The 27473-nt window shown below is 44.3% G+C and overlaps 1 protein-coding gene across 2 annotated transcripts; it reads right to left on the bottom strand.

Moving 5' to 3' along the window:
- Positions 1-713: 713 nt before the first annotated feature.
- On the bottom strand, positions 714-13536 carry LOC127000256 (uncharacterized). Of its 2 annotated transcripts, none has more exons than XM_050863707.1 (4): positions 13380-13536; positions 7125-7345; positions 3913-4143; positions 714-1458 (listed from the first exon to the last, which is right to left on the bottom strand). In XM_050863707.1, the coding sequence occupies exons 2-4, from the start codon at positions 7296-7298 to the stop codon at positions 1270-1272; spliced, it is 594 nt and encodes a 197-aa protein (XP_050719664.1). In that variant the 5' UTR covers positions 7299-7345; positions 13380-13536; the 3' UTR covers positions 714-1269. The 2 variants fall into 2 exon arrangements, with proteins under 2 accessions (XP_050719664.1, XP_050719665.1); XM_050863708.1 differs by having other exon boundaries at positions 1434-1979.
- Positions 13537-27473: the final 13937 nt, after the last annotated feature.

The following is a 27473-nucleotide window of genomic DNA, read 5'->3' as shown; positions in this document are numbered from 1 at the left end:
ACTAAGACAACCCATTCACAATAATGGTGTGTAGATTGGCTCGTCTCGCTTGTTGTTCTCACGTATTTGTATCTACCCACAGGGACATGCATGGCTGAGTCAACCCTGCACACCGGGTTGTTTCAGCAAGACACATTCCTGAGTGGAGGAGGCCAAGAGGACACCCAAGGAGTTCATGGCTTGAGGAGGCCGACACAGCCTACCATGAGGTACGTACGTGAAGGATGGGAAGGTGGGGCTGCATGGAGACTTACCCGAAGGACCCCATGGGTTTGGCATTGCAGGGTGGGTGAGGCAATGCATCCCCCAACGTATGCCCCTATTACTTGATGACTGAATGAGTCAGCCTCATAATGTTCCATATTACATCACACTGTCAGATTGCTGCTTGAACCTATGTATAGTTGTCACACAGGGGGCTTAATTTTGTCAAACATTCCATTCGTCAAGTGCTGTCAGGCCCTCTCCGCACCCTGGGCCTGCTCGGTGCAGGCACGGGGGGCAGGGAGGGAGCACCGGCCCCCCGCACCGGGATGATTCCATAGAAATAACTAATGCCATCCCCCACCGACCTCTGACAGCTGTCGTTTTTCCTTGCTATCTAAATGAACCGGTGACGCTCACAATCTATTTCACTCACCCTGGATGCCGCTTAACACCCGCCAGGTAAATCAAACAAGGTGCAATTATGATGAGGATAATGATTTGTAGCCAAAGCGTATCATATTTATTTCAACGAAGCTTACACGAGGGTGTTAGTGGGGTGACACGAGGCGCCATACACTCTGGCGGACTCTGGCAACCAAAACACAACCAACGTAGCTTCAAAACTTTTTAATAAATATCCCAAATCCATTTTATGCAACACCTATAAAATTAGATCATTTGTAAAACATATCACAACAATTCTTTCTTCCATGTGCTAATGGGAGAGAGCTGAGAGAGGCTGCGGGCCAGGCTGTGGCGGCCCGCGCTGTACAGGAGCATTACATCAACAAAGGCAGCACGAGTTAATGAGGGAGATGAATGCTGCTTTTCCTGTTGATGGTGAGAGAGCGATAAGAGAGAAGGAGGAAAGACACACTGAAGAACTGAAGGAAAAGAGATGAAGAAAAGGGAAAGGAGTGGAGGGGACTTCATCCTAAACGGGGTCTTTTTCACAGTCAAATGTCCTACAGGGGGATCATGGTAGTGGTCTCGTAATGGCGTGGCCGAGTAGAGCCGAGCAGCGCCTCCGGGACTGAACGAGGCGGCACACATGCGTCGCCCTTAGCGGTACACAGGGTACTTGAGGCCGAGGTACCCCACCATGGCATCGTAGGAGGAGACCAGGTTGAAGTGGGGGACACTCTCGGGCCAGATGGAGCTCTCATGTGGAGGCACAACTTCGTCCTCAACAGCGAGGCGGTAGGGGTGCTTCATCCATAGGGGAACGAACCTCTGCTCGGCATCTGACACCTGAAGGGAAGACCAGCACCGCGTTAGCCTCCTTGCAGCCTCCTTCGCCTGCTGCGCGCCCGCCAGTCAGCCTCCTCTCGCGGAACTAAGCCACTACCCTGAGAGACGCCACACACATGAACCGAAGTGACCGCAGGTATCTGAAGGGAAGTTTGACCCCGTGTGGTGGAGGTGGTTGGTGGTGTATTTTGCTAACTAGTCACCCTCACCGATGGATGCTTTGAAGGATGCTGGATGTGGTAGTTTGGGTTGGGTTATAGAAATAGAATATGTTTGTCGGGATTCCTTTGTTCCTTGTCGGGTGGGATGCTTGCAGGGAGTCGTCGGGCCGGTATTTAAAAATCGAGAAATAGGTCGTCTAAGTAATAGTATCGGCGAGGTCGCTTTGCCAGGAATTTGAGGATGAGATCGTGGTTCGTCCCAACGCCGAAGTGGGGGCGGGAGCGGTTCTCGTGAGGGGGAACCCACACGCAGTCCCAGTCCCACGGGTGGCGGAACCAGATGGGGTCGAGGCGCCACAGCTGCCGACAGAACCAACCATCCATTAGTCCTGCAGTGCCCCCCACTGTTGAGCGGCAAATAAACCAAAACGAAAGCAACGCCAAAACGCAAGTAGAAGAAAGCGTAGGAAAAGAAACATGGCATAAAAAGAACTGGATCGGCGCTCCATTTCCTTATTGCATTAATTCAGCAAATGACAAAGAACAAAATGAAAAAGCATAAAGCTGAGAAAGAAAGGAATGAAATGCAAGACAGCAAAATAAGAATGATATCAGTACCGCTCTGCCCCGCCCGTTGGCAAGTGGCAAATAAACGAAAAATAAATAAAAATAAAGCGCAAGAAAAACAAAATTAAAGCGAATAAAACATTGAAAATAAAAACAATATCTGAGCTTGCATTAATTTTGTTGCATCTCGCCTACGAAGCGCGAAAAAAAATAATCGAAAGCAAATCAAAACGCAAGTGAAAAAAAAAAGGTCGACGGAAGTAAAGAAGTAAAATGAAATGAGCTTTTTGCTTTACTTGTCAGCTAATCCGCCTCAGGAAGCAACAGAGTAATGCAGAATAAGCTTAACAAGACACAGGGTAAAACAATGTTTCAGAAAATACATGAGGATATGTATTATGCAGTTTTTCCACCAAAAAAGACTATTGTTAAGTGACGATACCTGCCTGACAAAAGTTAGAGTACCTGTGTGGCCATGACATGACATGACCTGTGTGGCCATGACGTGACATGACCTGTGTGGCCATGACATGACATGACCTGTGTGGCCATGACGTGACATGACCTGTGTGGTCATGACGTGACATGACATGCACAACACAAGAATTGACTGGAATGCCTCACTGTGTGTTCATTCTGTGGTTACTTCTTCCATGGTAATGTTGAATTTAATCTTACTGCAAGTACTCGATATTCTTCATTAAAACTATATTTCTTATTTATTGGTTTCAAATAATCTACATTGATTTATGTGAATGTACTTCTAGTTAATGAACTGTAACATTAATTAAGGTTTATTATCATTAGAGATAAAGCCACACTAAGAAGGGAGGTGCCTGTTAAAAGGGCGTTTCAGCCAGCACCTCAAGGGACCGTCAAGACGACACCCACGCCAAAGTCGACCTTCGGACAACAGTTTGGTCTGGCATCAAAAAAGTCTTTAACATCTTATTAGGTCGGGGCAAAACAGGCCAACGACTCAATGTTTCCCCTTATGATTCGCTGTTGGCTTTCACTTAATTTCTCTGAGTATAATGCGTGACGTGGCTGTCAGCGTGACGGTCCCTGTGTGTCAACAATCTCCCTCCCGTCGCCTGGTCACCTGTGGGAAGTGTCTGTAGGAGGAACATGAAAGAATTAACTCACACGTGAAGGTTAATTATGCACGTTAAATAATCGGAGGCCCGACGACTTTGCATTTCGTATTATCGGCGTGACGGTGTGTAGTGGGGAGTCTACATTCTCCTGTTGATTCATATAGGCGTATTGCGACGTAAGGGTGTGGGGGTATACGGGGCAACACCTCGTATAGTACTCATTCTAAGGGGGAACAACAGACAAGGCGACTCTGAGTGTTGATCTGTGTACTGTGGCTGCGAGGGTGGGGGGTGTAGGGCTGGGCAGGGCAACACCACATACTACTCGCTCTAAAGGGAAACTAAGACGCAAGACGATTGAGGAGGTGACGGGATGACCACGGTGCACAAGACTTGGTTCTTATTCTTTTCTCGAGAGGAGCAACGACTGGGCGAGGCGCGGGGCGATACAGTTACTCTTACCAGCTACAGTGTTACACCTGACCTGCCTTACCTGCCGGCCTCGTAAATGGTCCACCTTAACCAATCAACCTTTGCTTCCTTACCAGATGAGATGATTCTAAACTGATCACAAATTTAGCTCGACCTTGACACCAGAGCGGAGAGCCTCGAAGAGATGGTTGCGTTACCTTTGCCATTGCGCTCGGCTCGTAAGTGGACAAGGGTCTGGTCGGTTTGCCTGGTGCTCTCCTGCCAGCGAACGGAGCTGTGAAGAAGTCGTCTTCAGCTTCCTTCGAGGCCTTGGATGGCTTAGGGAAAAAGTCCTCATCATCATCGATGATATAGAACCGGCGGGTGGGCGGAGCGCTGGAGGCCCGAGGGCGGTAGATGCTGCCGTCCATGGGGTAGGTTTTCAGTCGCTGAGGAGAGAGGCCGACACGGGCTGAGTGTGTGAGTCAGTTTTAGTGTAGTGCGGAGGAGGAGGAGATGATAATGATGAAGATGACATGGATGAAAAGAGGATGAAGATGACGAAAGAGATGATGGAGAGTATGACGAGGAAGAAAAGAAGATATAGTTCAAGCGGAAGATGATGATGCGCTGAAGATGGGACAGAGAAGGGAAAGACAGGAGCAAAGGCTGTGAGTGCGTGAGGCCGTGCGTGCTGTCGTGTTATGCGGGGCGGGGAGGTGAAAACTGTAGGGGCGTGTTGGATGTCTACAGCGTACTGGTGCAGGGACGTCGAGTGGTCCCATGGAGGCCAGGGCACGATTTGGCATCACGGGAAAGCACAGACTGAGAGGGAGAGCCAGGGAGAGCAAACCAAGGCTGTAGGCTCATGATACTTATCATATCCTTGCTTTTAACAACAACGAGACTCCCGGAGAAATAAAACAAAACGAGTCCCCACTCTTCTATAAACTCGCTCTGGGTAGATGGGTGTCATGGGGAAGCACCTAACAGGAGGCTGAAGATGAACCAAATCAAGGCTGTAGGCTTCTAATAACGTTGAGACTCCAGCAGAAACACAAATCGAGTATTTTCTTTACTCGTTGTGGGGCAGATGGGAGTCATGGGGAAACACAGATCGACATTATGCTCAAGAAAAACCAAACGTAGGTTGTAGGTTCATGATACTTCTCTCTCCTTGCCTCTGGTAACGGTGACTCATAGGGAAATGCACAACGAGTCTCCCCGCTGCATCTTCACACTCGCGCCGGGAGTCGTGTGGGACAAAGACTCTTAAAAGAAGGACTTGCTGGGGTCGTCTGGGCTCTCGCTTCACCTCGCCTGCTCCTCTTGCAAACGTTCCCTTCAATTTTCACCGTCGGGAACATCAACTACGTGTCAGTAATATAAAATACAGGGCCTGATTATACTGAATGAAGGCACATGCAGTTTATATCGAAAAAAAAAATCGATAAACACAAACAAGTAAGAACAAACACACAGAAACAAATAAAAATCCATACATATATACTACAAAGGGAACACCGTCTAGTGGAGAAATCGATTTTCTTGGTTTATGGAGAAAGTATTGCGGTTTTAGTTCTGTTTCTACTCAAGGATTTTTAATCAAGGTGGCCAGCAGAGGCGCTGACGGATTAGTTCGGTGTCTGAAGAAGCTTGCCGCTGCGGAGAAGTCAAGCTAGAAAAAAGTGCGTATACAGGGATGTTATTGCTTTCAAAACGGCTTTGAGAACATAAAGAAGTGAGTGTAACAGAAAAAGTAGTAATAATATAATAATAATAATAATAATAATAATAATAATAATAATAATAATAATAATAATAATAATAATAATAATAATAATAATAATAATAATAATAATAATAATAATAATAATAATAATAATAATAATAACTACAGAACCAATAAAATACTGCGCTGAGTATCGGTAAGAAATTAATTAAGAGAAAACGTCAAAAGCAAAGTAGATACGTTATTTTTTCAATGAAAGCAAACACACTGCCAAGAGTACATCAGTAACACGCTGCTCATGCACAGAGGGAAAGAGGAAACAAGAGGAAAATTATTAACCCAAGAAATCATTAAAAAAAAAAATTACCATCATATGATCCTTAAGACATTCTGCCGTCTGATTGTCTCGGTCTGTCTGGTGTTCCTCGCGTCTTCCTCAATCCTTTGCAAGTTTCACTCACTTTAACTCTTTTTTTTTTTTTGCAGTTTCTCTTCTTCAATCACTAATTTGCTGCCTATTCCATTGTCTTTTCCATTATTTTTTTTTTGTCTTAGTCTTGCCTTGTTTTTTTTTTTTTTTTTTACAGCATAGGAGACAGTTCAAGGGCGTAAAAAAAAAAAGGAAAACAACAATGAAAAAAAAAGCCCGCTACTTACTGCTCCTGAAGTGTCTATGTTACTGCTTTTCGTCTACCTGTCACCAGTTTTCTTACCTTTAGTGTTCCTCAGTATCTCTATCATAATGTCTTTCTGTCACATCTCAGCTTGCCAATCACACACTTGAACCCTAATGATCTACTTTGCTTTGATTACTGAATGCCTTGTTTCATATTCACAACTCCTCATTACCTATTACTAGCCATTCATGTTCTTCCTTGCCTCTTAATGATCTGTTTCAGTGAGCGCGTCCTTGTTTACTTTTCAGATGCTGTCTTAGTCGTAGTTTTGCAAGTTTTGTGTTTGTGTCCAATCGTCTCGCCTGTCAGAGTTTCTAAGATCATTATGGACTCTCTCTCTCTCTCTCTCTCTCTCTCTCTCTCTCTCTCTCTCTCTCTCTCTCTCTCTCTCTCTCTCTCTCTCTCTCTCTCTCTCTCTCTCTCTTCCTCTTCCCTTTTCCTATTCTCCCTCTCTCCTTCTTAATACCATTGTTCATGTCCATCTTTTGTACCTACAGTTATCTTCCTCTTTTCTGTTCTTTTATCTTTCTCCTCCTCTGTCCCGTGCTACTTTTCATCTCTATCTATTTTATCTACGTCCATATATTCCTGTTTACCTTTTTTTCTCACTTTCCTCCTTTCTTCCCTATGCCAACGTTCCTTTTCATTTGTTGTCTCTCCGTCCATTATCTTCTTTCTGTTCTATCCTTCTCCTCTCTGCCCAATGCTACTAGTTAACTCTATACATCTTATCTACATCTTTGTCTACATCTTTGTCTACCTCTTTATCTTGCTATCTTGCTTCTCCTTTTCTTCCCTAAGCCAATTTTTCTATTCGTCTTTCTTGCTCCCTTATCATAACCAAATCTAACCCAACACACCCTAAATTCAAACCATAAAATACCTAACCAAACAAACTTAGCCCACCTCTTTGCATCATCAAAATTTAAAATTAAACCTTAATAACAACAAAAAAAAAAAAAACCCCAAGCCTAACCTAAAAACCTAAACAACCTCGCCTCCTTCACAGCACCAGCCTCACCTCCGCCAAGGACTGGTGGCCCGGCTGCTCGCTAGGGGCCCTCTTCGTCCTCTCCGGCAGCACCTCGCTCTTGGTCTCGATGTATTGGGAGAGAGGCTTGTAGTAATTATTCATGTACTTGTAGTTGTAGGCGTAGAGCCTGTTGACGGGCTTTTGGTAGGCGTAGCGGGGCATCCTGATTGAGGTGAGTGGGGCAGGTCACGTCAGACTCTCACGACGGGCTGTGGATGCGGATGGAAAGTGATGAGGTTGACAGCGAGGTGAATGGAAGAGAAATGGGATAATACTGAGGAACAACAAGGAAGGTGATGGTAAGGTTGACAGCAAGGTGAATGGAAGAGAAATGGGATAAAGGAACGAGATGGATGAAGGTGTTGCAAGTTTCTTTTACGGTCTGTTGAAGGAAGAGGAAAGTGGTGGAGAGGTTGACAGCAAGGAAAATGGAAGGTAAATAAATGAATACCGAGAAACGAAAGTGAAATGGAAGAGGATATTGCAAGTTTCCTTTACGGTCTGTTGAAGGAAGAGGAAAGTGGTGGAGAGGTTGACAGCAAGGAAAATGGAAGGTAAATAAATGAATACCGAGAAACGAAAGATAAATGGATAAGGATGTTGCAGATTCTTGTGAGGAGGATGAAAGTTGACGGAGGATGAAATTGAAGAGGTTGAGAGTGAGGTGAATGGAAGATAAGTGAGTAAATAACGAGTGAGTTGGATGAGGATGGGAGAAGGAAAATGATGAAAAAGTTGACAGACAGGAGAACACAAGATGCATTAATACGTGAATAGCAATGAGAGGAATGAGGATGGTGCAGATTTTTACGACGCGCTGTTGACTGAGAAGGAAAGTGATGGAAAGGTTGTCAGCCAAGAGAGAGAGAGAGAGAGAGAGAGAGAGAGAGAGAGAGAGAGAGAGAGAGAGAGAGAGAGAGAGAGAGAGAGAGAGAGAAGGGAGGGGGTTGTAGATTCTTACGACGCTCTAAAATGCCAAATAAGTAAAAGATGAGAAAAAAGTGAAAAAAGACGAGAACGTGAGATGGTAGAGGATGGTGATGGAGGGCTAAGCTATATAGGACAACCCACCACCTACACACAGGAACCACTTATACACAAAAACAGTAATGGAACCAGTTAAAAGTAGATGCACCTCTTATAAAAACACAAATAGGAAAAGGAAAGTAGAGTAGGAAAACGGGTAAAACAAACATGCTCCCTTTTATAAGTAAACCAAAATAATAAGTAGAAAGAAAAACAAATAGAAAAAACAGACCCAACGTGAGGAAACAAGAAAAATAGAGAGAAAAAAACATTAGAGGAAAGTTAAGAGGATTTCAACACCTTTCCCTTTCAATACTTCTGTTCACTCTCACCTCCTCCTCCTCCTCCTCCTTTCCTATCCTCCTCCTCCTTCTCCTCCACACACAACACAACCAAAATAAGCAAACTCCCCCTTATAAAAATATAACAACACACGCGGAAGGAATGAGAAGTAACATGTGACGAGAACATGTGACTTAGCTAAAATTAAGACGAGAGAGAGAGAGAGAGAGAGAGAGAGAGAGAGAGAGAGAGAGAGAGAGAGAAAGGGGAGGGGCAAATGCAGACATGAGCGCGCATGACATAACAAGCAAAGAGGAACGGGCAATGACGAACGACCTCTCTCTCTCTCTCTCTCTCTCTCTTCACAGACACACGCGGCAGTTGGCACAGACGACGAGAGAGCAGCATTCCGAGGGGAGGAGTGAGGGGAGTGAGGGCGAGGAGTGATGGATGGACCAGCTGACCCTCAAGACGGGGAGGAGGAGGAGGAGGAGGAGGAGGAGATGATACTTATGAAAATGACGATGACATAAAAAGATGATGAAGATGATGAAGAAGATATAGTTCACTCGAAAGATGATGAAGTATGGATGATGAAACAGAGAAGGAAAAGAGAAGAGGAAGAGGAGGAGAAGGAGAAGGAGGAAGAAAAGGAAGAAATAAATAGTACACATGCAGGTTTGAATCTTACCAAGCGAAATGGTGACGAAATATAATAAAACAAATGAAAAATGAACGAAAAATGAGAGAGAGAGAGAGAGAGAGAGAGAGAGAGAGAGAGAGAGAGAGAGAGAGAGAGAGAGAAAGTTGGCCACGGTATCCAAATAAAACCACAACACCCTTCTTCTTTCCCTTACAGAGCCTCACCACACACCCTTAACACCCTGGTGCCACCCTGTTAGTGCCAATAGATGAAGAATGGGTGCCAAGTCCTGCCCTCGTTCCTTGTATCAGCCTCCAGCCACCTGACACTCGAGGGGGAGGGGAGGGGTTTGAGGAGGAGCGGAACTAGAATGAATATACAAACATACATACACTTAAATAGAAAGATAGATAGAAAGAAAGAAAAAAGAAAGAAAGAAAGAAAGAAAGAAGGAAGGAAGGAAGGAAGGAATGAGAGAGAGAGAGAGAGAGAGAGAGAGAGAGAGAGAGAGAGAGAGAGAGAGAGAGAGAGAGAGAGAGAGAGAGAGAGAGAGAGAGAGAGAGAGAGAGAGAGAGAGAGAGAGAGAGAGAGAAGCTATTAATACCCCCACCAGAGGCCACTACCGTTCACCTGTCTGCTCCATCCGTCAACTGACAACAACGCCGTCTACACGAGGCGCTGCTGAGGCTGCCGAGAATCACTGCTGCCCTAAGCCTTTTATGCGATGTACAAAGTTTATAATGAGAATAAGTGGGCATATATAGAGAGTACTTTTTGCCTCTTAACTAGCACATTGGTGGTGTTTATAATGATAACAATGTAGAGGGTGGTTCAGTGATAGAGGCAGGGCAAAAAGGATAAAAAAAGAGTATGCAATGAGAGAACATAAATATAATGACGAAACTAATTGTCTGGCCTGTTAAACGATAGCGACCTCTCTTTTTGGCCTCTCGTTCTATTTTCTTAACAGGAGCAGCACGTAGCGGGATTTTATAACTTTTTTCTGCATTTTTTGCCCCTGAGCTGCATCCTTTACTATAAAAAAAACACAGAAAAAAAACAAGCAGTACAGACTTCCCCTTAACCTTGAAGCGCGGGCAGCGGTCGAGTCGTAAGAGAAAGAACGGAGAGGAAGAAGAGTTCGATTGTGTAAAGGCGTGGGACGGAGGTTTGTGTTTGCCCTTAATAGACGCGGTATATGTGGCCCAGTGCCTCGTAAAGCTGTAGTGCCAACCAAGGCTGCGGGAGGGGGTGCCAAGGCGACAAGGACGTGGAAAGGCGGGTGGGGCAGGGGAAGGGCGCGGAAGGCTGGCAGGTAGGGAGGCAGGGAGGAGGGCAGGGTGTTAAACTAATAGGGGGACAGGTGGGTGAACGAGGATGGCAGCGATATAGGTGGTGCGGTGGTAAGACATGTTTCTGGCAGAGTGGTAGGGTGTCTAGGTATCTATGAGCGTGATAGGGTGGCTGAAGAGGACGGTGATAGGGTTGTAAGTTGTCTGTAAGCTGGTAGGGTGACTATGTGTGGCAGGGTGAAAGTCTAGTGGTAGGGTTGCAAGGTGTCTGTATGCTGGTAGGGTGACTATGTGTGGCAGGGTGAAAGAGTTAAGTGGTAGTAGGGTTGCAAGGTGTCTGTAAGCTGGTAGGGTGACTGAATTGTACGGTGATAGGGTTGTAAGGTGTCTGCATGCTGGTAGGGTGAATGTGTGGCAGGGTGGAGGAGTCAAGTGATAGGGTTGCAAGGTGTCTAAGCTGGTAGGGTGACAAAAAGTGGCAGGGTGAAAAGTCTAGTGATAGGGTGGCAAGGTGTCTGAGACTGTAGGGTGATTATAAGTGGCAGGGTGAAAGAATCGAGTGGTAGGGTTGCAAGGTGTCTGTAAGGTGGTAGGGTGACAATGTGTGGCAGGGTGGAGGCTTGCAAGGCATCTGTAAGCTTGTAGGGTGACAGAAAGTACAGCATGGTGGAGGAGTAGAAAAATGGTGTGCCTCGAAGACGAACGAAGGCCAGGCAAGATAAGAAACGAAAACAGGGTGATGGTAAAGACAGGGGCCGGACAGGGTGGAATGCCGGCAGGGTGTGAGGAGGGAGGTCAGTCTAAGCCATAACTTCTTGATTCTCCTTGCCCTTCAGGATGTCAGCATCGGCTTAACACGTGTCATATAAGGGAAGAGACACCGGAGGAGGCCCAGACGTTGCCACAGTTGCCTTGGCCGCCAGCGCTCCCAGTTTAGGCAATGTTTACTCTTACGGGGCAGAGGCAAGGGAGAGGCAGGGGGAAGGGACGGGAAGGAGAGAGAGGGAAGGGGTTAGGGAGAAGCAGAGTGATGTAGGATGTAAAGAAGGGGAGAGACAGAGAAGTTTTAAGAGAAAAGAGATTGGAAACGAGATAAGAAGGAGAGAGAGACAGGGGAAATGGTAGAGAGAGGGAAGAGGTTAGGGAGGATAGAATATAGGTGGGAGGCAGAGGAGGGATTGAAAAGGACGAAATGGGGAGAGAGAAGGCAGGAGGAAGGGTAGGAAAGGAGAGGAAAAAGGTAAGGGAGAAGTACAGTGGCTTAAGCTGCAAAGAAGGGGAGAGGCAAAGAAGTTGAAAGAAGGAAGTAATTGAAAAGGTGGAGAGGGGGAGAGAGGCAGGGGTGGGGTAGGAAGAGAGACGTGAGAGGGGGGTTGGCAGGGTCGAGGCAGGGTGTGGACGGGCCAAAGGAGGTTAGATTCGACGGGATTCAATTTGATGTTTATAAAATTAACTACATCTTGACTTCCGTGTTTCTGCTTCACTGCATTCGGTTTATTTTCTCCTCACAGATGCCTAACAAATATAGTAAACAGTTCATCTTTATCATTTATCACCTATTTACTTTTAGGTGCTAAGTTATGGGTAAAAAGTATAATATAAGGTGTGACAGTGAGTTTATGGAAGTAAGTGGAAAGAAGAAACATCAAAAGAGGGGAGAAAGAGAACGGAACCTAATTTTAGTATGATTCTAAGCTCTCGCAGGTGATAATATATGGGGTGACAGGGAGGTTTGTAGTAATAAATGGGAAGAATAAACATCACTGGAGAGGAGGAAGAGAACGGAACCTAATTTTAGTATGATTCTAAGCTCTCGCAGGTGATAATATATGGGGTGACTGGGAGGTTTGTAGTAATAAATGGGAAGAATTAACATCACTGGAGAGGAGGAAGAGAACGGAACCTAATGTAAGTATTGTTCTTGGCTCTCGCAGGTGGGCCATATAATTACCTGACGACATCAAACATCCGTCACGGCCTAATAGAGTTTAGGCAGACATTTATATTCGTCCTCCACTCCTGTCACCACCCCCACCACCAACATCATCACCACCACTCACCAAAATTGCCACCTCCATCACCACCACTATAATAAAGACTCATTCATCACCATCCTGTCTTTCTTTCATCACCACCACCACCACCAGGACTACCACCACGAAATCACACTCACCATATCACCTCCACCACCACCACCACCACTATAAAACTCCTTCATCACCATCACTGTCACCATCATGCACTCACCATTGATCGTAACCTACCACTGCCAAAACCTTCGCCGTCACTACCATCACGCCACCACGCCCATCATCACTACACCATAAAAAAGTAGCTTCTATCATTAAGAGGAATTATAATGCAGGAGAAAGGTCACCACCACCACCATCACCATAACCACCACCATAACTATTACAACACCGATACGTTTACACTTACACCACCACCGAAACCACTCTTATCACTACAACCACTACTACCACTACCACCAGGATCACTAAAAGCACCACACATCACCACCACTACCACAGACACAACACCAACCAGTACACGGAACACAGTAACTCACCACCACCACCACCACTCCCAGAAACACTACAATCACCATAAAAGCTCCCCAAATCAACACCACAAAACCACATATATATATCACACCAAAGAGAGGACCATAACATCATTCATCACATCCTACGGGCGTTTCCTCCCTCCCTCATCACTACCAGTCCCACTAACATCACAATCACAAAAACGAAACCACCACCACAAATCACCAGCACATAACATAAAAATCACACCAATAAGAGCACCATAAAACCATTCATCACATCCTACGGGCGTTACCACCCTCCCTCATCACTACCAGTCCCACCAACACCACAACCACACACACACAAAAAACACCATCACAAATCACCACCACATAACATAAAAATCACACCTATAAGAGCACCATAACACCATTCATCACATCCTACAGGCTCCTCCTCTTCCGTCTCTCACCTCTTTGTTCTCTCCGTCGATACACGTGCGAGCAGACGGGATCCTGGTGGCCAACTGGTGACTTTCTGAGCACTGTGTCTTCACGGGGTACTCCGGGGGTGGGACGGGCACTGGAGAAGGGTGGGGCGAGGTAGGGCGGGGCGGGGGATAGGGGTTGTAGGGGATAGTGGGTGGGGGATGGGAGGGTTGGTAGATAGTGGGGTTGGGTGGGATAGGACGGGGCAGGGGATAGAGAGGGCAGGGTGTGGGATAGTGTGGGTAGGCCGGGGTTATAGTGGGGTAGGTGGAGGATAGAAGGAGAAGGGCGGGGGTTAGGGGTAGGGTTTGGGATAGTGGGGTAAGGCGGAGGATAGTGGAGGGGGGGGTAGGCCGGGGCAGCACCTGGGGTTTCCTGGAGTGAAGCGAGGCCACACAACCCCCAGTGGCCTCTTTGCCACAAGCTTTGGGGAAACTTGGACAATTGGCGACAAGGAAATGCAGGAAATGGAGGAGGACTTGCGATGATGACGGATAGAACAAAAATCAGAAGAAAAAGAGAAATGAGAAGTAAAGATAAAACTTGGCGTGATAAAGGAAATATCAAGAACCGAAAAGGACGTAGTGTAAGGAAAAGAAGATAAAAAAAGATGATATACTATTTGATGTGTGACCAAGATCAATTTCAAGAGTCCTAAGAATATAAAAAAAAAAATTAATAATGAAAAAACAAACAAACATATAGTAAGATATATGTTGCTTTAAAATTAGATCCGTATTTAGCCATTTATTAGCTCATCCAAACCCCCGCTGACACTGTAATGAAAGAATCCGTTTCATTCTGACACAACCTGACGTTACATCTTTCGAGGCACGATGAACTAGAACGAGTCAGGACGCCACTGGTAGGTCAGGCTTCAACACACTCCATGCAGTATCCACAAAAAAAGAACAAGAAATACGAGCAAGGGAAGCATTCAAGAAAACAATAACGAAAACAAGATAAAAAGAGGAAGGATTGACGCAACCAGAGAATGTTGTGTCAGCCAATCACGAGTTGAGGCGTCCAGGAGGCCAGCCAATGAGGGGAGGGTGACTCAACGCAGCTGGAAATAGCCGCGGGAGGGAACCAGTTTAAGTAGATTTCTAGCACGCACTGAATCCTCCTCCTCCCTCCCCTCTGAACTTACACTTAACATTATATTCTCCTACTAGCAGGCATGACACGTTTACCAATTTCACCAAAGCCCAAGACCTAACACTATCACCCTAGAAAAGTCGAACATTTACCTCCCAACTTAACCTTATTCTAACCAGCAGTCATGGCACGTCCATCAATTACACCAGAACCCCAAACCTAATGGTATCATCCCATAGTCGAGCATTCACCATCAAAACTAACAAACATTATTCTCTACGTAACTGTCATGAAAAATGTTCAACGCAAAAAGGAAATATTGCGAATTACACCAAAACCCAAAAACTAATACTTCCACTTAAAAAAAATCAAATATACTTCAAAACCAATATTATTTTTAATCAGTAATCACGAAATATATTCCACGTCAACACACAAAGAAAACAAATGTTGAGAATTTCTCCGGAACCCGAAACCTTACGCATATCATCCAAGAGAAGTCAAAGATACATCTCTAATTCTAACGCTAACTCTAACGCAAAAATCAAATGTTTTCAAACCACTGAAAACAAAACAAAGAACATGACACAACAACAGTTCAACGTATAAGATTTCCCTCCCTCACCAAAATAAAAATGTTTGCACTGAAAAATATCTCTGACGAGGACGAACTGCGGGGGCCCGGAGGAACGTGCTGCCAGGACGGGTGCCAAGAGGGGGCAAGACGGGGCCTGTGGGTGCCGGGTGCGGTAGGGAAGGAAGGAGGGGGAGAGGGAAGGGGGAGGGGGGAGGAGGATGTGGGAAGACAAGGGGATGAGAAGAGACACAAGACACTCGTCCCAAAGTAATGAGAACGCGATGCTAGGGGTTGAGGTGATACTGGGAGGGATTGGGGGGGGGGGGGGTGCTGAGGAGACGTGGGTTGTTCTCTAGCACCTGATACTGAGAGAGAGAGAGAGATTTACATAGATTTACATAGAAAATCAGACCACACAGACCCCATGGTCCAGACTTGGTGGTCTGTCCTTAAACCTAAGTGATTTTACATTAATCAGAAGACTCCAAAACGTTGCATTTCTACTCTAGTTGATATTAAGTTGAAGGAAGTGACGGTCGAGCTTATTTTTGAAGGAGTCAATCGTGTTACACTGGACCACTGATGATGGGAGCTTATTCCATTCTCGCACTACAACGTTGGTGAAGAAAAATTTGGTGCAGTCTGAATTTACTTGTCTACATCTGAGTTTTACGCCATTGTTCCTCGTGCGCAAAGTGTCATCGATCATAAACAATGTTGATCTGTCTACATTCGTGAAACCATTAAGTATTTTAAAACATTCGATCAGTTTTCCTCGGAGGCGACGTTTCTCAAGAGAGAACATGTTAAGGGTAGAAAGCCTTTCTTCGTAGGATTTGTTGCGCAAGGAAGGGATAATTTTCGTTGCCCGACGCTGAACACCTTCTAATTTAGCAATATCCTTTGCATGGTGGGGAGATCAAACTGTACCGCATATTCCAAGTGGGGTCTGACTAAACTGTTGTAGAGCGGGAGTATTACATATTTATTCTTAAATAAAAAGTTTCTTTTAATGAAGCCCAACATTCTGTTCGCTTTATTTGCTGCATCGATGCATTGCTGTGAGAATTTAAGGTTTGACGCGATTTTGAGAGATTTTTTTGAGAGAGAGAGAGAGAGAGAGAGAGAGAGAGAGAGAGAGAGAGAGAGAGAGAGAGAGAGAGAGAGAGAGAGAGAGAGAGAGAGAGAGAGAGAGAGAGAGAGAGAGAGAGAGAGAGAGAGAGAGAGAGAGAGAGAGAGAGAGAGAGAGAGAGTCAAGTCAAAGTCAAAGGTTTATTTTCCATCTTGTAATGGTTATACTTCACGGAATGTACATAGATGTAGTAGAAAGAATTTAAATTTGAATTGAAGACATAAGCCTTAGAGTCATTAGATAATCAATTACATAAGACAGTGAACCTATACCAGCATTAAAATGCATTAAAATCAAGCTTCATAGTGAAATAATTGCCCTAAAGTTATGAAATAAACAATAATATAAAATCATATCATGCTGAGCCTAAAATATAAAACAAAATAAAACATTAAAGTACAATATAATCAAACTTCATAAAAAAAGGTAAAATTGTCCTAAAATAACAACAGTAAGATAAGGAGGGGTGAGGCGGTATAATTTGCAAGACTGCGCTACGTGTTAAGCTGTTCGTTACGGAGATGCGACAGTAGTTGATTCTTAAAAGATCTTGTGGACTGTGCACACCTAATTTTGGAGGGGAGACTATTCCAGAGCTTGGGACCGTCCACGAGAATAGATCGTGCCCCAGTACTTGTGTTCGTGTTGGGGACATACAGGTGGTCCTGCTGTCTGGTGTTGACTGCGCACGTTCCTCACTGAGGGCGTCGAGAACAAATAGTTTGGGACATTTCCCTTAATAACATTATACATCGTTATTCCTAGCTCATGCTTGTATTTTTCGCGTATTTTCAACCAGCCCAGTTCTTTAATAAAAGGTGTGGCGCGGTCACGTTTTGCTCCACCGCATAGTGCAACTTTCGCAGCGAAGTTTTGTAGCTTTTGTATTTGTTGTAGGCGTGTCGTATTCGCTGTGCCCCAAATTCTTATACCGAAATTAATTATGCTTAAGACGAGTGACTGGATAACAATGATTCTAGAATTTCCTTTAAAATTACCCTTAATTCTGTTTATATAAACTATAGTGCTGAAAACCTTCCTGCTTATATGGTTGATGTGAGCATCAAATGTCATGTGTGTGTCGAAGCACAGCCCGAGGTTCTTCACCGAGCTGCTCGGGACAATGGCGGTGCCGTCGACCCGTAAACAGGTGTCTTGTGGGATCTGAGACATTAGTGCCCTGCTTCCAACAAACATGCATTGGTTTTTTGATGTGTTTAGCATTAATCCATTCATGTTGAAGTATTTTTTTGCCTTTATCAGAGTCTTTTCTCCATTGCGAATAAGGTCCTGGATATTATTGACATTTCCGGTGTGTACGAATTGTGTGTCGTCAGCATACTGGATAACGAGGCAATCAGACATGTGTTGTGAGAGGTCATTGACGTAAATTAAAAACAAGATTGGTCCAAGGACTGACCCCTGTGGAACTCCGTATGAAATTTGAAGTGTATTAGAAACAGTGTTGTTAATACGAACGGACTGTGTTCTGTTGTGTAGGTAGCTCTCGAACCAAAAGGAGTCGATTCTTAAGTTTGTTAGTTTGGTCTTGAGCTTTTCATGACTTACGCTATCAAATGCCTTAGACAGGTCACATAAGGTAACTAGAGAGAGGTTCTTTTTATCAATATTCTGGTACAGCTTGTTGGATAGAGAGAGGAGAGCACTATCTGTTGACAGAGATGATCGAAAGCCATGCTGAGTGTTACTGAGGAGGTGGTTCGTTTCTAAGAATCTGTTAAGTTGTCGTGCAATGATTTTTTCTAGAATTTTAAAAATGATAGGCAGGAGGGAAATGGGGCCGAAATTTTTTAGGTTCGTTAGCGTTACCTGCCTTAAAAATAGGAACTACTATGGCGTGTTTCCATAGTGTCGGGAATGTGCCAGTGACTATGGAAGTGTTGAGGATACACGTGAGATATGGGATGATTACTGGAAGAGATTCTTTTATGTAGCGGAGTGGAATACCGTCGGAACCGCAGGATGAGGTGTTTTTCACATGCTTAATCGCTAGTATTACTGTATCACTGTCAGTGGGTTGAGGTCGAAACATTTGGTACGTTGGCACGGCGGTATCGAGGTTAAGGTGTGGAAATTCATCTCGATCTACTGTACACTGTTGTGATCTTTCGTACATTTCTTTCCCGACATTAGCAAAAGACTAATTAAAATTTTCGGCTTTAATTTTAGCTTTATCTTCATCTGCTACGACGACTGAGGAACGATTTTTGGCGCTGGGTATTAGTTGCCTCAATACATTCCACGTGGCCGCAGTGTTACCTCTGTTTTCATCAAGTTTCTTATTGTGATACTCGGATTTGTATTTATGCAGTAGTGTTTTTACTTGTTTTTTAAAAGCCTTATACGTTTCACATAATTGTTCGTTACGTCTGTCATTTTTTTGTTGATTTTGTATATTATTCCTCTCCTGCATTAAAACTTTCAAGTTTTCATCGATCCACGGGGCGAAAGGTCTTTTAAGTTCTCGAGTTACCAGAGGAGCACACTGGTTTAGGCATTTATTAAAAATATCCGTAAAAATAGTTGCCTGTATATTGGCGTCGTCAGTCATAAAAATGTGATCAAAGTTTTACACTTCATGTCTTAATAAATTACAGAATATAAAAGGCGAATAGCAACTCAAGTCACGGAAAGTTTTTATAGTGGGTGGAGGCTTTGGCTTTCTTAAGTTTACCGTAGCAGTGATGAGTTCATGGTCCGCCACTGGACAGGGAGTCGTGTCTGAGTGAATGACAGAGTCGGGCCTGTTAGTGAGAATCAAATCTAAGAGGGTTGCGGAGTTGTGTGTTATTCTTGTTGGCTTAGTGATCAGCTGTGTCAATTTTGCATTTGTGATGACTTGTTTTAGCTTACTGTTGTTCAATAAAAAGTCGTCGTTAAAATCTCCTAAAATATAAAATACCTTATTTTTTAAACTCACAGAATGGATAACATCCCTTATATAATCATATGTACATGCATGAGACTTTGGGTGACGGTACAGGCAGCCAACAATCAGTGAAGGAAATTTACAGCGTTGCACCGACAACCAAACGTCTTCCACACCCTGCGGTCTTTCAGTGATTAATTCCACAACATTTAATTCGTACACGTCCCTAACATAGATACACACGCCTCCTCCCCTACCTTTGTCATATCTATATACAGCATAATTGGGTATTGCAATGTGTTCATTAGGGGTGTCAGGTGATAGCCATGTTTCTGTTACGCAGAGGATGTCAGGGTTCCTTTCATTAATGAGGATGTCTATCTCATCCTTATTACTTAAGATGCTCTGAGCGTTCAAGTGGTCTAACTTTAAATTGTGCCTTTCTCTAATCCGTCCATTGGCCCTTCCTTCTTCGCCGTCTTCCTATTGATACGAATATCGACACATCTTTTGTTTATGACCTAATCTATGACATAGTGCACATTTCACCTGATGATCGAATCTACAATATGATTGGCAATGGTTGTATTCACCACAGTTGTAACATCCTTGTCTGTGGCTTGTGTAGTTTGATGTGTTGTGGGAGTAATGTGTGCGATGCGTTGTGTATGGCGGGGCGGGATGTGTGGGTAAGCTTGACCTGTGTCGGTGCAGCTCAGCCCCACCCCAGTTCGCCGGTGTGCCGCCACCGGCACCGCCTCTCCCTCCCTCGTCGCCCCTTCTTGTTTCTTGTTCCTTCCTTATGTTGTTTGGAGAAATCCTTTGAAGAGCTGCTGAGTAGGAGTGATGCGGGTTTCTCTGGGCAGGTACTGAGGAAGCTTCCGTGTAGTGCTGCCGCAGGATTGCCGGGGGTGTGCGAGGAGAGGGGCGGGGTACAGGCCAATTAGGAGGGTGCGGAAGAAGTCCTTGCCGAGAGAGAGAGAGAGAGAGAGAGAGAGAGAGAGAGAGAGAGAGAGAGAGAGAGAGAGAGAGAGAGAGAGAGAGAGAGAGAGAGAGAGAGAGAGAGAGAGAGAGAGAGAGAGAGAGAGAGAGAGAGAGAGAGAGAGAGAGAGAGAGAGAGAGAGAGAGAGAGAGAGAGAGAGAGAGAGAGAGAGAGAGAGAGAGAGAGAGAGAGAGAGAGAGAGAGAGAGAGAGAGAGAGAGAGAGAGAGAGAGAGAGAGAGAGAGAGAGAGAGAGAGAGAGAGAGAGAGAGAGAGAGAGAGAGAGAGACGCAGAAATTTAGGCACACACATGGGGAGCCGGTGGCTGAGTGGTGGACGCGTGGACGTGGTGACCTTGAGGTCCAGGGTTCAAGCCCCATTTCAAGACGCTGACAATATTCAATCATTGCCGGGCGGCGGAAGTTTACCCACACGCTGTCCAGATCTTCAGTCAACCCTAATTGCAGCAACTTCGGTCGGGAGGAGCAGCGGTGGGCAGCATGGGCCATGGAAATAACTTATGACGCGGTAGTCACTCAAAATAAAATTCACCCGCGCCACTATCAGGCTGGGGCCGTCCATCAGAACCCTCAAGAGCCTACCGGCGCTTTAGACAGCGCATAAAAAAATACAGACAATGAAAAATCAAAACCATACCGACAGATAGATAGAAAGGAATGGAAACAGACATATTAGGTATACGTCAAACACAGACAGGAGCAATACAGAAACGTCAACAACAACAACAACGAAAAAAAACCCTACCTACTAAATATAAACATTTGGTCACCCAGCCTGAGTGACACAGGGAGACACGAGGTGAACTTACAAACACACAGAAAGATGCTGTCACTCCCACTTACAAAGGAAAATAGTACACGTGTTATTCAACCGTCTGATGTCAGTAGAAAGATGTGCAGACAGGTGCGTATGATGCCAGTCACGTGTGTGTGTGTGTGTGTGTGTGTGTGTGTGTGTCCAGGTGAGCCAGGTGATTCCCCTGGTCCCCTTCCTTACCTTCTCTCCTCCCCTCCCCTCGCCTCCCAACTCCTCCCCTTCCCTTCCTCTTCCCTTAACTTCCCCTTTCCTCTTCCTCCTCTTCTCTCTTCTCCTCCTCCCCCTCCTCTTCCCTCTCCTCCTCTCGTTACTGAGTCACCGTCACCATACCATCTGCGAGGCATGTCAGGAAGATTAAAGCCCATTTTTTACTCTCTCTCTCTCTCTCATCATGGCTGTCACGTGGAGGTCTTAACTCTTCATCATTGCGACACAAGGGAATCAGATCGCTTAAAAGGGAAACTACAGGTGATAAAGAGCTTTGATTATACCTGCCGATCACCTCTACTAATTGGTTCATAGAAACAGAGATTCAAACTTAATATTAACGCTCTAAAATACAGATGAAGGTGAAGTCTTACAAGTATTGCCAGTATTTCCTCGTCATCAAATCAAACCCAGATGCTCGAGCGGTTTAGAGAGAATCATCGTCATGAACTATATACGTCGCTCCTCACGAAAGCCTCAAAATAAGGAGTGTTGTTGGCTTGGCATTATTATTTTTATCAGTCTGCGCTATTTTAGAGGACCTACGTAGTGTTCGTTTTGAGTACATTGCTTGTTGGTGTAAATTCTCATCCTGTTCATTTCTATAGTATTTTTTGTGATGTATAAATAGGTGACAATCGATTTAGACTTAAAGAAGAAAATAACTTAGCACAGTGGATTTAGGAATGATTCCCGAATCCACAATGATGTTATTTCTTTCTTTAAGTCAAAAGAAGAAAATAACTTAACATCAAGGTAAAAAAAGGACCTAATATTGTATATTATAAGGTAAAGATGTACAAACTGATAAAGTAACATCACTAAACTGATGATTTTTACGGAGGGAGTAACGTGTATCAAACGTTGCGGATAGATAGGTAAAGTAAGCTAAGCTGGGGGCATTCGTTATAGCTGCGCGTGGCAGCAGTGCTCATCTCCATCACACTGGCCCATGAGCCTGTGGGGGGTAAGAACCAGGGACACAAGGCCATTGTGACACCCGGGTTACCACAGTTTACCTTCCTCAGGTTCTCCCAGATAACATCGACCAGGATGAACAGCTCGGTGAGTTGCACGCTGTCTACCCAGACCGGGATTCGAACCCGGGCCCGCGGATTCGTGGCTAGCCACACTAACCACTAGTCAACGGAGGCGCGTGTGAACAGATAAGTGGTGGAACTAAAACCGTTATTCCCAAGCTTATTTGTTTTATACGTAAATATGGTGACTAAACACCGTAGAGTATTTACATTTATGACGAACGGTAACTTCTTTTCTCAAATAAAACATCGTAAAACATTTAAAACAATAAGAAAATGAAAAAAAACAAATAAAATATCAGGTATAGATACGGTGTAACTAATCTATGAATTAATATAGTGTAATTTAGTGTAGTTTATCAGAATCAACTAGAACAGCCTTTAAAGTGTCAATGGTAAGATCTGATAAGATACAGACTATAAAAAAACTAGCCAAAAACTAAAGAAAAAACAGCGGTGGTAGTGGTGGGTGGCTGCTAAAACAACATGCATAAGAAACAGGAGAAAAATGCGGGGCTGGAGGTGTTGGCAGAGGCGGCGGGGGAAGGCTGGCAATATAGACACTGTTTTTGGCTGCGAGGAAGTGGGAGTGGGCGGTGAGTCACGGCCCGGCGAGACTAGTCGAGAAGGAGGAGGAGGATGGTGTGTGTGTGTGTGTGTGTGTGTGTGTGTGTGTGTGTGTGTGTGTGTATCGGTGTGTGGGTGGGTGGGTGGATGTGTGTGTGTGTGTGTGTGTGTGTGTGTGTGTGTGTGTGTATCGGTGGGTGGGTGGGTGGATGTGTGTGTGTGTGTGTGTGTGTGTGTGTGTGTGTGTGTGTGTGTGTGTGTATCGGTGGGTGGGTGGGTGGATGTGAGTGTGTGTGCGTGTGGGGGGTGACTTATAAGAAGTGCTGGTCTGATTTGATCTGGAAAGGAAAATTTTAAGGCTAAACTAACCTAAATAAAGACAATCATTTACTTCATGTTATTTTTCAGACTTTTGATTAGTGTTACTTTTTTGTAAATGGGAGCACTGACAGACTTCCGGTGTAAATTTTAGTGACAAAAACAATCTAAACTTGCCTATAATTAGCTCTAAACTTAGTGTTCGAATCCTTATCCTGGAAAAGTGACTGACAGGTTAGGTGAATTTAAGAGTAAAACAAAACTACCCCAAGTAAGTGATCATTAACTTCATATTTCCTCTAAACTTGCAGTGCTCACAGATCTCTTATGCCGGAACAAAGGCAGACTTCCGGGTGGCGTGAATTATTATCCTCGCACCTCCCCAGTTGGTGTTTATCCACAAGGCAGCAGGTGGGAGAGAACAGCTGACTTCTTTATGTGTTGTCTAATCCGCCAAAGCCTGAAACGGGACCAGTATATTCGCGGCAGGGCACGTCAGCCTCTACACACACAGGCGGTTGACTTGAACCCGCCGAGAAAATACTGAAATAGAGAGCCCTTAAGTTAAACCAGGAGAACGTTTTCTTTGGCTCCCGGTTCTCTTCAATTCGTCGCAAATTTACGAGTCTTCCTTTCATATGGAGGGCGCACGTCAGCGAGGCAGCTCAGGACGAGAGAGTATTATGTAGTTCGGCGTGAAGGGTCGTTGACTCGCGAGCACTAAGAAGATAAACACCGTAAACCTGATTGTTATTATGAAGGGAATTCTCGTTTTCTTTCTCGGTGGTCCCCTACTCTCTCTCCGCCTGCAGTAATCGTTACCTTCCATATTTTGTACTCTCATTCTCATTGATCTTTTAAAAGTAATCTAGATACATTAGGGTGTTAAGGTGATTGCACAGCATTCAGATACCAAAAATGATTCACGAAGTCGATTTCTAGATTCTGGCATGTATAGGTGGCTGCAGGCATCAGCCTTGCCAGGCGTATGTTTATTCCTTATATGGCGCGTATTTAAATGCCCCGCGAGGGATTTAAATGGATCAGCTGAATGGAAGTGTTGCCATATCATGTAATGAAGATTTTGGTTTCATTTTTTTTCATAATTTTTCTTACTTTATCCAAAACCAAACTAGTTCTGGTTGATGTGCGATATGCTGGGCTTGTGTGAGGGAGGGAGTCAGTGTGGCAGAAAGGATCACAGCCACGAACAGCATCAAGGGACGTACGTAGAACATCAATCAATCGTTCCATTCTAAACTCTAGAAGAAGAGCATGAAAGTCAAGTTTCATGGCAGCAAGAAGGTGCAGCATGCCTTCAGAATGGCAGCGCTGGAGCACAGCTGTGGGTACGAAGCTGGTTCTCTTTTCAATAAGATCCGGGGAGCAGAGCCTGATGCAAGAGGACTGGACTTACAAGAAGAAGAACGCCTAGCAAGCTCTGCCAAGAGACCACCACGGAGGATAAAGAGAGGAAAAGTTGAAGACAAGGAGAGTGACTGTTCCTGGTGGGTACTAGCAGGGTATCATACAGTACGGTAGCAACCGGGGAAACTCCGGTCAAAAAAAAACGCAACGCACTCCACTCCTTGGGCCGTGTGGATGAGTTTGAACCTCCTAGGACAAAGTATGGAGCTCTATTTTAATTTGGATATAGTTAATTATATAATATGACATTACCCATTATTTCAACAGGCGCCGCAGAAAACGTTCAGGATACTTAAATAAAAAATGCTGTATCTGTTTTTTTTAATCATTAACTAATTTTTCATGTTTATTATTTTGGAAACTACATTAATTAAAAGAGCAATAAAACTTTTTTAAGTAAGATTTTCTGTGAAGTGAATTGTTATAGGAGTAAATCTTAGCCAAACTTTGACGGCCGTTTTCTCGAAATTACTTTTTTGACCGGTTTTGATGTTTCTTTGAGTAATAACATTTTTTTTTATTTTTAACCAATTTTAAATCTGTTAAGTTTATTTTGCAGAGTATGATATGCAGAAGATTTGGGCCTGGCAAATTAATTATATTTAAAAAAAATAAAGTTTACCTGAAATTAAATTATTATTTTTATTATTTATTATTTTTTTTATTATTATTTATATCTTAAGAGGTTATCAATATTCTAAACTTTACCCTGACCGTTTGGTAGATATGGAAGTCTTTAAAATGAGCTTTTGAAATATACAATACAAATAAAATTAGAGGAGTAGTTAAAGCTTTATCATATTTTTAATTAAAAATAAAAAATTAAAAAATAGAATGGCTTGATTTTTTTTATCTGAAGCCTTTTTATTATAGTCTCAACTTTGTATTACAGGGTCATGAAAATTGATCCATTCCTTCTATGTGTTGACCTGATCCTATGCAGTTACCTTGGGGTGGTGGATGACTCGCGCGAGCTGAGCAGGTATGCAGTTAAGGCTGACACAATTGAAAGCTTTGAGTGGAGATTAAATGTAGCTATGGATGGGAAGGGAGTTTAGTGAATAACCCATCTTCTGGAGCTGCCATGTGTAGGCTTTCTGAACTTTAGTAGTCTCATTATATCTTTCTGTATCTTTGTGTTCATGATCCATTTTTCACACACGTACGGTAGCACAAAACCTTGACTGCTTCTCACTTCACACAAGGATGCACAAGGACAGACGGATACGTCATGGGGACCACCGCTCTGCACACGGCAACACCTGAGAACCGGATTTTAACCACCTGTCCTCTCCGTCCATAAATTTGTTTGATCTCTATTATTTTAAGGTTTCAACTCGTATTTGCAGTACTTACCTTATATTGCTTTACAGTTAGAAAATGAATGAAATTTGAAAGAAAAGTACTACAGTTAAAACAAAAATATAAAATTATGTATTTTTTTCACGATGTATACAAGTCTATCAGGTGTTTCCCTCAAGAATACCACTTGAACCTCAAGAGCAGCCCTTGCAAAACACCACGAAGCATCCTTAACCCGGCAGCGTCGGCGGACCCATTTTTGGGCTCCCGCGAGTCGGTCCGCTTAAACGGCGGACCCTGTATGGGGCTCCGCTCAAAACGCCTAATTCGAGCTAATTGTAGGCGGTGGCGGCATAGAGCAACCCACCATGCATGCCCTGGGTCATTGTGGCGGGTGATTGATCTTGAGGTGGGCTTATTTGTCATAGGTGGTGCTGTAAGATAATGGCACACTGAATTAGCTATCCATATAGTAATCACTTGTCAAATTCTCTAAAGTAGACAACAAGCGACTCTCGGCTAGATGCCACATGTCACGAGACTGTTTATTTTGTAACAAACACCACCCAAAAAGAATGGAGTTTGAGTATAAATAAACATTTTTAACGGCTTTATGGTTATGATAGGAGTACTCTGATATACGTTCCATGCTCTTTTCTTAGTTTCAAAATGCAGTGTAATGGTGCCGTTTCTCGGCCTCTTCTCGGCTTTTCCATAGCCGAAGCCCACGGGTTAAAAGGTGGACCTGTGAAGCGTGACTTACTGTGGTCACCTGCCGGTGGAGCGATGGCCCGCGGCAAAGCTAGGGAGGGCCTGGGAACGGAACAAGGCAACACCCGTAACAGGAAGGCGAGATGCAAGCACAAAGTCAACATCAGGACTTCTACTCCAACAGGTACAGGAAAAGAAGATAGTTACAGGAATTGATGTACTAAAGATACCAGACATGTCAAAGCCTTAAAATAATAGAGATTAGACAAATTTATGGACGGAGAGGAGAGATGGTTAATATCTGGTTCTCAGGTGTTGCCGTGTGTGGAGCGGTGGTGCCCATGTCGTCTCGTGTGTCCTTGTACATTCTTGCGTGAACTGAGAAGCAGTCAAGGTTTTGTGGTTGGGGAGGCGGTGGTTGAGTGGTGTTGACCCCGCATTCACCGCGTTCTGGAAGACGCGGGTTCGAATCCGCCGCTACCACCTGGGATTTTTCAGTCAACGCCGAGTGGCCTAAGACTACCCACATGCTGTCCTGAAGACCACCCATCAACCGGGACTCTAGAGGAAACCGTCCAGGTGAATCAAGAACGAGCTCCGGGGGCCAGCATGAGCCAAGGAAAGATGAAGTCACTATAAAACACTTGCCTGCGCCATGACGGGCTGGGGCCGACCACCATCCAGGCCCCTCAAGAAAGCCTACCGGCGCTATAGGCTGGCACGTAAAAACAAATACAAAAACAAAAACAAAAACGTAACACGTAAAAGAAACATAGTATTGTTGTACAGAAACAAAAGCTCAGACAATTCAAATCACACAGAGGAAAGCAACAAATCCTGTTCAAAACTCACAGTTCTTTCAGGTGTTGAAGTAAATGATTTTATTTATTGTTTTTTAGAAGAATGCAAATAAGTCACAAAGAAAAGTGACTCCATGGCTTAGTTAGTAAGTTGAAGAAGGGTTATAAGAAATGTTAGGAAACGAGTGTCA

The sequence above is a fragment of the Eriocheir sinensis genome, chromosome 18 (genome assembly GCF_024679095.1).
Source record: "Eriocheir sinensis breed Jianghai 21 chromosome 18, ASM2467909v1, whole genome shotgun sequence".
NCBI lineage: Eukaryota > Metazoa > Arthropoda > Malacostraca > Decapoda > Varunidae > Eriocheir > Eriocheir sinensis.
This window is presented reverse-complemented; position numbering and strand designations above follow the sequence as displayed.